Source organism: Epinephelus fuscoguttatus, linkage group LG21 (assembly GCF_011397635.1).
Source record: "Epinephelus fuscoguttatus linkage group LG21, E.fuscoguttatus.final_Chr_v1".
In the NCBI taxonomy this organism is placed as follows: domain Eukaryota; kingdom Metazoa; phylum Chordata; class Actinopteri; order Perciformes; family Serranidae; genus Epinephelus; species Epinephelus fuscoguttatus.
This window is the reverse complement of record NC_064772.1, coordinates 13,950,612-13,963,585: the sequence shown is the minus strand read 5'-3', so window position 1 is coordinate 13,963,585 and position 12,974 is coordinate 13,950,612. Positions and strand designations below refer to the sequence as shown.

The 12,974-nt window shown below is 42.0% G+C and overlaps 1 protein-coding gene across 6 annotated transcripts in view; it reads left to right on the top strand.

Annotated features, from left to right (window-relative positions):
* Positions 1–12,974, top strand: part of LOC125881757 (RNA-binding Raly-like protein) — a 154,416-nt gene that overhangs the window by 97,223 nt on the left and 44,219 nt on the right. Inside the window, exon 1 of one of the 6 annotated variants that reach the window (XM_049565068.1) lies at positions 1,875–2,060. The exons of the other annotated variants lie outside the window; for them this stretch is intronic. Coding sequence (XP_049421025.1) covers positions 2,024–2,060 — 37 coding nt within the window. The 5' untranslated portion in view covers positions 1,875–2,023. Of the gene's footprint in view, positions 1–1,874; positions 2,061–12,974 lie in introns of those variants that run through there. 6 annotated transcript variants of the gene reach the window in all.

The window sequence follows — 12,974 nt, the reverse complement described above, 5'->3', positions numbered from 1 at the left end:
ATCCAAATTCCAATGGAAAAATCCCGTTAGCTTTGTGACAAGGGAACCAGGGCGACGCTAGCTTCTGTATCCACCCATAGAAAAACGTCACTCCTGGACTAATCTGTTTGGGATTTTTGAGGTAGTGGTATAAAAAAAATAGGCTATTCAAATACTGATTTGGAGATCAACATGGCAACAATTGAAGCTTTGAGAATTCAAAGCATTTGAATCAGCCTTTGTAGCAGCCTTTTTCTTTCCTTCTGAAAATTTTGGTCAGCCCCTGACTAAGAATATTCCTAGTCGACCAATAGTTGACATTTAACGCGATTAGTAAACTAGTCGCCCGCATGTTTACAATGTTAATTTAATTATCAAATGATATATTTTTGGCGGGGCAACACAATGGTTTGAGTTGAAGGTGTGAGAAAGAATAGTATCAGTAACATTGTTAACACTGTGCTACATTACAGAGAAATACAAACTTTACTAATGAACCTTCATTAATATAGGCCTATATTTTATCTACAAGTGCACGTCACACACTGAGCGAGCTGCCTGTTAATGACGCTGTCGGCAAAGCAGTAATGATTGTGCTAAGTGGCTAATGGGCATGTAGCTACTTCCATGTTTGAGATGATACGTCATGTTTGTAGTCGACCAATGAAGATGAGTTTACATATCACCTTGGGTTCGTCCTTCACCTTCTCAAAATGATCCCACACTTTGGATTTCCTGTCCGACATGTTATTAACTAGCCTGTGGAATAACAGCAGGTACCAGCCCTGGAAATTAACGTGACTCCTGTCTGATTGCTGAGCGTGGACACTTCCCAGTCAGCATTTGTATGTGGGCCCCGTGTGGTCAGTAAATGTCCTGAAAAGTGGGCCCTATATGGGATTGCCCATGGGTTCCATATTGGCCCCATGCCAGTTGCCCACATAGGTTGGTTTACCCATGTACCCTACATGGGTTATACTGAAGCTACATGGGTACCAAGTTGGTATGGGTCCAAAATGGACATCTTATTTTGGGCCCACTTGGGTAAAACCACTCATGTGGGCAATGGGCATGGGGCCAATATGGAACCCATGAACAATCCAATATAGGGCCCATTTTTCAACTCATTTACTACCAATGTGGGCCCCACATACCAGTGTTGGCTGTGTTCCTTTCAAATTAAATTCCCACATGGTTCCATCATATACTATAGGTCTTGGTTTATTTTGACAAGGCACAGCTACCTAATAAGAGTTTCACTTCTTTTTTCCTGCGACTAAGTGACCAATACAGTCTTGCTAACTAATTACCTTTCTGGTCGACTATTAGGGGGCAGCCCTAGTCATTTTTTAAATAAAGACTAATTCATCATTTTCAACAGATAGTAATGACTATATAATATTCATATAACAAATTATGTATTAGATGAGTAACCTAGACCAACAATATAACTTGTATGTACACTTTATGTGTAAAGAAAATTTAAAAAATTAAAACGTTATATAGCAGGTTCATTCAGCTGGAGAAGGAATATTTTAGCTGATATAATCAGCACAGAAAAGTAAGGCTCGAAAATGTTGATTTATGATGATAAAATTAGGTCAAAACAACAAATAAATTAATCTTGAGGGGAAGAACTCTTGACACAGTCTGTGAATCCAAACAGATTTTTCTAAAGTCATATATAATGAGGGTAGATGTGTGATGGAAATCAATAATTCGAGTACTCTGCTGTGTTTTTTTATGAAGTCATGGCTATATTTCCCCTCATTTTCTGATTTTTGCTTCATATTTTCGCTAATATGTGACTGGCACTCTGCTGCTGTCAGTGTGCATGAGATGCTCTGTATCCCGACCCCCCCTCTCCCGTCCCTCAGCAATGGTATGATCCTCGCTCAAGCAGCGCCTCCAATCCTCCGTCTGAAGGGCCAATTAATTTATTTCTGCTCAGAAAGTATCGCAGCTCGCCGAAAGTCCCGACGCTCTGTGTGTCTGTCGCACCTGAGAGAGGATCAGAAAGAGCGCAAAGCTGGACCCGTACATAATGACCATGTACAAGGGGAAGCGTCGCAACCACCGCTGTAAGTTTACACGGCGTCATTTAGAGCTACGTGATGCGCGCGAGGACATTTTCTTTATGCTGATGTCGCTCGATACAAGTTGCGAATATTGGGCTGTGCTTCATGTATGTCAAGATGCACCCGGCGCCATTTAAACTGTGTGCATGCAGATTTAATTTAGTTATAATGTGCATGAAAAGCAGACAGTTAAATCCAAAGTTAAAGGTGAAACCACCGCTGCTGTGTCTTCTGCGATATTATATTTATTCTCTGTATTTCAGTCTCTCAGTGGTAACTCTTACCTGACTAACAGGAAGTCAAAGTGACCTGCTGCACGCTGCCTGATTAGTGTTAGTGTTAGTTTGGAGAGCCATCCCTGCACCTGCTCTGTTGTCTGCTGTAATGTATTCATCCTGCTCAAGTTAGCATACATTACCCAGAGATGTGTCGACTCATCAAGGTTATGAGGTCGCTATTAATAATGAAAACAGTCATTTTGGGTTCAGTGCACTTCAGTCAGACTCCATCACCTCATACTGAGGAAATGTAAATTATGATAAGGAGGATTTGTGCTCAAAGTGCTGCTTGGTGTGAAACTTGTCCACACACACACACACACACACACTCACACACTTACTGTAGTGAATACACAGTTTGGTCTATATTAATGACTCATATGGTGAGCAGGTGATGTTTGCGCTGATGCACAGTATGAGGTCTAAACTCATGGAGAATGATGGTCCTGAAGGCACCAGGGAATGTATTAGCAGACAATAGATTAATTAGCAAATCATTAACTTTTAGTCCATGCAAAAATGTTAATTATTACCTAGTTAAAGCATGTTAATTGTGAGGATTTGCTACCTTTGTTTGTCTTTTGCGATTGTGATAAGAAACTGACTGTCTTCAGGTTATGGATTGTGAGTCAGACACGCAAGTTAAAGATGTCACCTTGGTCTTGAAGCAATTCCGACCAATCCTGTATATTTTCTGACATTTTATGGACTGAATTGAAGTTTTATTAATCAAAGAATTGAGAAAATAATCAGCACATTCATTTGTAATGAAAATAACTGTTAGCTGCAGCCCAGTAATTGTATGACAGAGATGGTACTGTGCAGCCTGGAGATCTAATGCAAGCCTGCTGTGCATGCTCTGATATTGAAAGCATATAGATATTGTGGTTCACTAATTGCCACTTAGATTAACAGGCGCAATATTGCACAAGTGCACACAGGTACATCTGACTGTAGAGTGTGGTACAGGTACTGGAGAGATGGCTAGGTTTTCCTCTCTGCAACAGACAAAATGCAAAACTCCATTGTGCACTGCATAGGCTACAAATGGCCCGCATTGCATAACTTTCTGAATGTACAGCTTGTTATATAGACAAGGTGGGAGGAAACCCAAATTTGGACGCCGAGCACAGAAGAGAGACAGAGCGGGGCGAAGAAATCCAGGAGCTTCTAAGCTGAAGAGCAGGGAGACAGTGAAATAAAAATTAATGTACGTATTGGCTCAAAGTGGTGAGGATGTTCTGGAGATTCATCTGTCAGCATCAGGCCAGACACCACCAGGATATAATGTTTTTGTGTGGTGCTGTGTGATATGTGTGAATGATAGACAGTTGGCATTATATCATTAGGTGCACTTTAACACAACCTTGTCCAGGTGATAAAAAATACCCTTAATTCAACAGCTAGCTTCCTTTAAGCACCTTGGTTTCACTCCTACAGTGGGTCTGTTTGCCTGAGCTTAGTGTGGGACTCCAGCAGCATATAATGCAGTTTCAGCAATGTCAGATCGATGGATGTGTGAGTGACATCTAACTGTGAAGAGGTGTCTGTAGGTGTAACTTTTGGGATGAGTCAGTCCGAGACTGTTGTGTTTTATTACTTCTTTATTGACCCCAGCAGCTTTTATTTTGAAATGTGCTCTGTAGCAGTGCTGCATAGATAAAAAGAAAATGGAAAGCTTTTTACAAACAGTAATGGCTCCTTAATTAGAAAGTAATAACGTAATAAAGATACCTGTTATGCTGTAATGAATGTGCAGTGTGAAACACGTCCCTGATTACCCTTTGAGAATTCATCTTTTGTGCTTTTTGCTTTGTTCTTTATCAAAAGGTGAACTCTGAGCCTGTGAGCATGTTTACAGTGTGATTAATTTAATTAGGAAACCTCTCAGGTTCTTTTCCTTGTGAGCGTGAGCATGAGCTCCAGTATTTGAGTTGAAGTCCATAAATATTTAAGATTTTGCAGCTCAGGAATCTTCGGAGATCAAATGGGGTTCCAGCCCTCTGCACCACTGGGATTTGCTTTGTGTGTGTGTGTGCGTGTGTGTTACACATTCGTCTGTGTACAGGATGCTGTTGTGCGATTTCATCTTCAAGCATAGGAAGACTTTGAAGCTTGATACATGCAAATAAAAATTGATCATACAATGAAACTTCCGTTTGCTCTTTAGACTTCTTTCTGCAGCTTTATTTTACATCTGGGCCTTCTTGTTTCAGTTGCGATCCCTGTTGTGATGGAAGACTGCAGCGCATGACAAATGAATGTGTCTTTCTGTGCTGCAGATGTTCGTTTGTGGCTGTATTTGTGTGCCGCTGATGGTGAAAGGAGAGGGGGGCTGTCGGGGGGTGCACAAGAGGCAGGCTGTTACATCTTCTGTCAGATGTCCTCCATGTATCTCAAGCCATGTGTCAAGGGCGGTCGTGGTTGTATGTGAGTGTGTGAGCGTTTTTGTGCCTTCCAGACTAGACTTCTTTTCAGCTTAGCTCCATTTTGCCCAAATTTTCAGTTTGCATGTCCATGGGAAGGAATACAAATCATGCACAACACAATCCTTGGTGGAGCTGTTGGAGTCGGCTGCTCTGCTTCTCTTGAATAAATCACAAGCAATTACAGAATATAATCCGTTCCAGATGCTTTAGTTGCAACCGAAGATGTAGTAGCGACAGTTTTAAAAATTCCACCAGCTGTGTTCCCACACTTTTCTGTTGACCTGGACAAGCAACCACATCACACCGCGCTCTGTCCTGGAAATGTGATTTTATCTGTCAGAAAGGACCTAATGAGACTCCTGGATCGATGGTCGATGATGAAATAATGTGACAGAGTTGTCACAAGATGTCGCTCCCCCCAGAGTTGTCGTCTTTCTCCCACCAGCAGCTCCACTTGCGTTTAGTGGAGCAAAGGCTGTTTGGGCTGTTGCCAGGAGAAGCGCCAATCAGTGTGAAATAAAGACAAGCATTCAGTGACACACACACTGACATCTGCACACGTACGAGCGCGGATGCACGGAGAGAAAACACCAACAATGACACCTTATTATCCACATTCCTGTGTGCAATAAGCTCTCGGGGCAGGAAACTGTTGCAAAGTGGCAGATTTTCCCTTTTTTTCTCCTTATCGTGAAGAAGCAGAATATTTAGAGCAACAGGCTTTGTTGAATGGCGTGTATTAAAATTGGATATAATGTGCACAGTCGACAGATAGGACTGCAGCAGTGTAGCAGTTTGAGGATGGTGAAATTAAGGTCTGTCAAGTGTCACGGCAAGCACACTGAAATAATTAGAGAACTTGTAACATCTCACTCTGTCTCCTCTCCCCATCACGCAGCTCGTCTCTCACATGCACACCTATGCAGGGATGTGTAGCATCTGAAAGACGAGCACAGAATTGCGTCACATTTTTATGCATATAGGCCAGCAGTGTGCCTGTCAAATTCCTCCCAATCAGTAATTCTCTTTATTTCCTGGTTTAAATGAAATATAAATGTCTTAAGCAGCATGATGTCAGAACAACTCAAAGATTTCCGTTGTAGGTTCGAAGCTAAAGAGGTAAAAAGGGGCCTATTTTTAGCAGCGAGGAAAGTGGAGGGCGATAACCTGATTAACAGCGTGATTGTTTCTCAGAGGAAACACTTGTTCTAAATGCTCATGTGACTGCGACTGACTGCTAGGTGTTTGTTTTCATGCCTCGCTCCCCACCGCTAAGCTTCCCCGCCGTGCCATGTTCACCCGCCCAGATGCCTGCGTTCTGAAGTGCATCATTGTTGACTGGCGCGAGACAGCTCACTGGGTTTTACAGGTCACACAGAGGGATGTGATCTCAAACCGATGCCATGCCTTTATCTGTTGTGCCGGGGCCTGAAGGGGCCGGGGATTATGAGCTGATCCCCTCAGACTTTGGTCCATGCAGCCTCAGAGAGGCAGCGAGGCAGGGCGGCAGACTGAAAGTCACACTCGAGTGTTTACACAGGGAGCGATGCTCCAGTTTTGTAATGGGATGTTCACTGAGATGTTGTAGTCACATATTATAAAATGGCTGTTTGGTGAACTCTGGTGCGTATTATAGAGTGGAAGGATGGAAAGCAGATGTAATTTTTTTTTTTTTTTTTTTTAGGTGCTGGTTGTTGTCAAGCCAGGAAGGAGGATAAGTCTGAAAAATGTTTACAACATTAATAGAAATCAAACAATCAGACAATAAATTGGTAACTATTTTGATAAATGATTATCAATAACCTAATTTTTTAAAGCAATAAACCCCAAAAATGTGCTGCTTCCAGCCTCTAAAATGGTAACAATTACTGATTTTCTTAGTTTTCTGTGATATAAAACTAAATATATTTGGGTTTTAAAGTTGTCATTTAAGGACCAAAAAATAATATGTTAATATTGGGCAGATGATAATCAAAATAATTGGTAGTTGAAGCACTCCACAGATTTGCCATTAAAAGGCAACTTCAATATTTTTCAACCTGGATTGTGTTTTGTGTCTAAGTGACTAATGCGAGAAGTATACTTGCTGCAGACAACGCTTGCACGTACGCATCATGGCTGCCACACGTATTTTGCTGCGGCTTGGTGCGTAAGCCGCTCACTTTGACGCGAGGTAATGTGATGCGTGCGCGAGATGCAATATTGACATGAACACTAGAGATGCTCGTGCGAAGTAGACCTCTAGAGACCATGAACGTGAGGTCCGGCCGCACATCCCATGTCTGATGGCGGCGGAGACGACGTCTTTTCCTCTGCCGAGATTTAAAAGATATAAAATTATAATCTCCTCTTCATCGGGAGTATCCATGTTTGTGCATAGCCTACAACATCCGGAAATACAGTGTCACCACCTTCTTCGCTTTTTGCGACCTCTGTGTCTGAGTGCTGTGGTCTGCCCGTAGCAGAGACCACCAGTATCAGGCGTTTTTGCTGCGTCGACGAACGACCATGCTGCAGCAAGTATACACACAGGCACAGCACACTATGTACACGTACGTTTGGCCACACAGCCAGTACACTTGTGCCCTAATGGGAACAACAACTGTTCAACCTGGTCCAGCATTGAAGTCAATAGTGGCGTAACAGGCTCAGTGTTTCCTCTGAGATTTTTTTCAGCAGCAGGGGTGGCGGGGGGAGGGGGTGAGAGACCGAGAAACAGAGCAGATCGTGCGGGGCAGGAAGTCGTGCACACAAACAAAATAAAACATCCAGTTAATTTTCAAAATAAAATACACAGTGTTCACGGTGGATCATATTTCCTTGCACTACACCTTGAAAACATATTGGGCAGAGGCAGGCCTGAAATCAACAGGTCAGAGGTTTTCAGACGTCATTTCACCCCGTTGACACCATGGGCAAGGAGATATTAATCATGGCAGTGCTCCGAGATGTCTTCCGGCGGATCTGCACCACACCGCACAGCAAACGCAGCCAGTGGGTATTGACAGACGGCGGAGCACGCAGAGTTCCGCAACGGACACGCATCCAGTGGAAATCTGGCATAAGCCGTTACCACGCGCCGCCGTATTTGACAGGAATACGTATTCCTGTCTGTCTGTGACCCCCATTCAACCCACAACTGGCGGGATTCGCCGTTTCATTTCTGCTGCTGGTTGAAATCTGTACTCACACAGCGTGCTGAATGATTTATTTTGCCTGCACAAAACTATTTTTAGTCGCATATGCGAGTGCGGTGATGGACGGAGTAAAATATCGCCACACTACCGACATTTTACTCCGTCCGTCACCGCACGCTGTTTGATTGCGTTATCAAAACATGCCGCTTTTATTCGGACTTGCTTTTCACTTATTCCACCGAATACCGAATGTGTGGGGTTTTTTTGCAATATTCGGCTGAATATATTCGGTTACCAAATATTCGGTGCATCCCTAAATAGGAGCCTTCCCCCACTCCCCCCTCCCCTCACCGCTCCTCTCCTCACTACACTGGCTGCTGCGCTGTGCAAGTGCACAGATGTCTCAGAGTGGTGGTGGTGCATTTGCAAAATAAATGTTTTGAAGGAGCAGCAGCAGCAGCAGCGGCAATAATTTAGCAGCGGCGTGCCACCGCTGCTAAATGAATTTAGCAGAAACACTTCAGGCTGTAACATAAGCATTCGGGGCATTTGTGCACCGTCAAATTTTGCCACTGACAGGCTCAAATTGTCATTACAAGTGTTGGACAACTTATGAAAATGATCCCTACAGAGATAGTCCATTTTTTGTTAAAGAGTAAGATCCTTTTTGTTTAACCAGAAACACCAACAAAATCTCTATTTCCAAACCCACCAGACTCCCTTTAAATAAAACAGTAATTTTAGCGTGTATAGAACCAGCATATTTTGACATCTATTTGGGTGAATTAAAGGTTAATTTCAACCAAACCAGAGTTGGTGATTGTTGGAACAAGAGAAAAGACTAATGGAGATGGTTTTTGTGAATTTTGTTTTGTGAAGTGTGTTTAACGATAATAAAAATGCCTTTTATTCAGTGGAGTCTGGTCTGGCGATGGCGATTCGGTGCTGTTTCTGGTTTTTTAAATATGGTCCTTCTCTTTATGAGAAGTATCCCCACATAGATATATCTTTTCATTAATGTTGTCAGACATTTAGAAAAACAATCTGAGTCTGTCAGTGGCAAAAAGCCAACACTTTCTGTGTATGTAAATTGCCGCTGCACGAATACTCCAAGTGGTTACACTACAGCCTGTTTCCCGGCTGCCAGCTGCTGCCCTCTCACTCAATACTGGACCAATTTCAAAAATTGCATCATGTAGACACAAAAACATTGGAAAATAGGGTCCAGGTTGAAAAACGCAGAGGTTACTACTTAAATCTACAGAGAAAAATTAATATCAAAGGTGTCTTACTTTTTAGTTCAGTGGCAATTTGTGAATGAATCATTCTCAATTAATCATTAATGTGGTCACTTACATAGCCAGTTACTGGGCAAAGAAATAGCCAAAAATAATTGTCGGTTCTGGGTTAAGAGCTCATATTTGAGGCTCTTTTCTGTTTTATAATTCTGTATTATATTGTTGTAAATTGGACCTCATCTCTGGGTGTTAGACTGATGGTTGGACAAAACAAGTTTCTTTGAAGAGCTTTGGGAACTTGTGATTGGCGTTTGTGACACTTTCCTGCTCTTTCCTGCAGTCTTTTATAGATTAAACATTTTCATTTATTGTCTGAGAGTGAAATGAATGAAGTGTGAGGTCTGATTCAGCGTGAAGCAGGCAGGCTTTTGGAGGTCTTTAAGGATTCACTGTGAATGGCAGATTTGATTAGAATTCACTGTGAGATTTTGGGGAAATCTGTCAATTAAGTTGTCAGTTTAAACTCGCAATATGGCCGTCTTCAGCAATATAGCCTATCAGAGAGGCAAGGATGAAAGACTTATCTTGAATTTTATTATGCCCACCCCGGCCAGAGCCTCGCCTGCAGGTCATGATGCAAAGTGCTGGGTAAGACGCAGCAATTCCTACATCTCAGACCTCCTGCCTTCCTCACAGACCGCTCCAGCTCCATGACCAAGCGGAATCATGAGCTGATGAAATTTCCCACGTCCCTACCTGTCCCTCCTGCATGTCCATCACCTGCTTGATTCCGCTCCTTCACTCCCTTTATGTCTCTTTGCTTACGTCTCTCCTGCTGAGGAGCAATTTGCATGATTAGTGACTTTGTTCAATTAATTAAGACATTGGGGAGATTGGCGCCAGAGTTTCTTGTTCCATGAGGAGATGATCGGCAGCTCCTTCTGTGTCCCGCTCTCTCATTCTTTCTCTTTCTCTGTCTCTGCCTTTTAAATTCTATCTCATCAAATAGACAGTTGGCGTTTGCAAGGAGAGAAGAATGAAATGAAAGACCACACAAAAAAGATAAAACATTTGCTGGGGCTGAGTTCTCAAATAGGAGGATTTTCTCTGTTTTATATTATGGTGAACTGAATCCCAACTAAAAACGCTCTTTGGAAGGCTTCCCCTTTGGAAACTCGTGATTAGCATTTGTCACACTTGTTTTTTTTGTTGTTGTTTTTTTTGCAGTCTTGTATGGATTAAACATTTAAATGTATGAATCAATGAGGAGAATAATACTTGTGATGTGGAGTTTATAGCTGTTATGGGGTGCTTGCACAGTGAAGCCAACTGCATATTCTCTGCAGTTAGCAAAGCAATAAACTGTGAAATATATGTACGCTGTTGCAACTTTTAGATTCTGCACATAATGAAACTGAAGGAAATGGAAGGACATTGGAGTTAAACATAAATGCACCAGTGTGTTAAAGCTTGTGTCACCTTGAAAGTTGTTTTATATGGTGGCAGGAACGTATGGCTTGGAATCATAATGTGTACTTTAAATACTTTTAAAAGTGTACCTCATGGTGCACAAAATTAACCAGCAGAGTTAAACTGGGATTTTTTTTACATTAACTGGACCTTTACTACAATGCTAGAGTAGGGCTGGACAATGTGGGTAAAATCCTTTCAGGGCTCCCCAATAAGGATTCCTCGGGGCAAGTAAAATGTCACGTAGGGCTAGTAAAATAGAGCAACTCCCTTGCCAGATCTTGCTAGCAAGTGGTAAAAAAGAATTCAACGGTGTTTTTCGAGAGCTGACGATGGAACTAGCTAAGGAGTGAGCCATCTCACTTCCTTCTCATCTCTGTTGAGAGCTGCACATTTTCAGTACTGATCGGACACTGGCGAGAAAAAGGTGCATGTGAAGACAAAGTTTATGCGCTGATGGGCAAGTGAGCATTTCAGTAATCCTGGAAACGGGAGTTTAGTGTGGTGGCTTCAGAGGATGTGGGTGAAACGTCAACGGCTTTATACGCAATTTGGTGCAAAATTGAGAGCAAGGCAGATAAAACAAGGTTGTTGCCCAACTTTGGGCAAGTATATTTGTGACCCACATGCCTGGGACTGGGAAAACGAAAAAAATCATTAACATTGACCCTGCCTCACATCACATATGTAAAATGGGACTGCAATGTCATTATCAATGAATCTGTTGACTATTCTCTTGATCAGCCACTTAATTACTTTGTTTTTCACTTACAGTGAATAATACTCATTTTAATTTCCCAGAACCCAATAATACATCTTCAAGTTACATCTTTTATCTCCCCAACAATGCAAACTGTATTATTAATCTAGTATACTTTCATGCATGACAAAGATGGGCCTAAAATCCTCATTATTGAGAAGCTGTAACCAGCAGAAGTTTGGTATAATTGCTTAAAAAAAACAACAACTGCACAATAACATTGATTAAGTGCGGATTAATTTTCTGTTAAAATACATATAAATCAATGTCTGTCAAATCTGGCAAATTAAACACCTAACAAATCAAAGCACTTCATGATGTTGATACCAAAAACACATTCAAATCTATAATAATAATAACTAGTCCATACCCATTGAGTGCACAGTTGCCCACATACAGCCATTTTTCTGTTGATATAGCGCCACCCAGTTGCCAATTAGAGTTAAATGTCTCCAGTGACCTTGAGGCGTCCTGTTCTACATATCTACCAAGTTTAGTAAAAATCGATATGGCAATTAGGCCTAGATAAGAAATTAGCTCTAGCACCCCCATTTTGTTTGATGGGGTCAATAATGGAGGAGTCCCCTCAGATTATGTGTGGTCATATGCCTACAAAGTTGCGTGGTGATCGGTGAAACCCTTGAGATGTTATACACCTTTATGTGATGAGCCACGCCCTCTACAACATTCATTGCCTTATAGAAGCTCAGTTTTAGTAAGTTTTCCAACTTTTGCCAAGAGGGAACTTTAGATATTGGTTCCTAGATTATGTTCACTGAGTTTCATGCAGATCGGTCAAACTTCCTAGGAAGAGATCGATTTTAAGTGTTTTTCAAAAAATTCAAAATGGCGAAAAATCTATATAACCGGAAGTCATGGGTTCTTGGGGCAAATGTGTTCCTCATGAGGAGAGGCATCTCTGTGCAAAGTTTCATGTCTCTACGACATACAGGGCATGAGATATGCCCATTCAAAGTTTGCAATTTCAATCGGTTGCTATAGCGCCCCCCTTTGGCCAATTGATGTAATATTGCTTCATTTGCATCCTCCCATGACCCTCTACCACTGTGCCAAAATGCACATGGATTGACCAAGTCAGTGAGGAGAAAAACGTGGAACAGACACACAGACAGACAGAGTTTTCGTCATTAGTAAGATAAGATAATAATGATTATTGCCATAAAGGAGTTTATTGTTGTTTGTTGATTTGCAACACTGACCTAAAAGCTGTACAAGAGATTACAAACAAAACACTGCTCACAGTATATGTCATCATAACTGACTCTTGATTTTAAAATGTGATTCAGTAATCCGAACATAAGTGGACAGCTGAGAGGCTGTAGCGTTCACACCTGTGTCATGATTATGCATCTCTGCCTGATGACCTCTGTTCAGATTTTGTTACTGTCCATGTCACTTCTGCTGGAAGGTCAGAGGGCCCTGTGCACAATTATTATGTCCACACTCCTGGCAGTCATGTCAGTGGTTGTGTCAGTATAGCTGGAGATACCTCTATCAGCAGAATCCAACACATGCCCTTCTAGAAGTGCCCTTCACCTAACACTTCAACCAAAAATGGGCATTATCGAGTGGTGGCGCACTTTC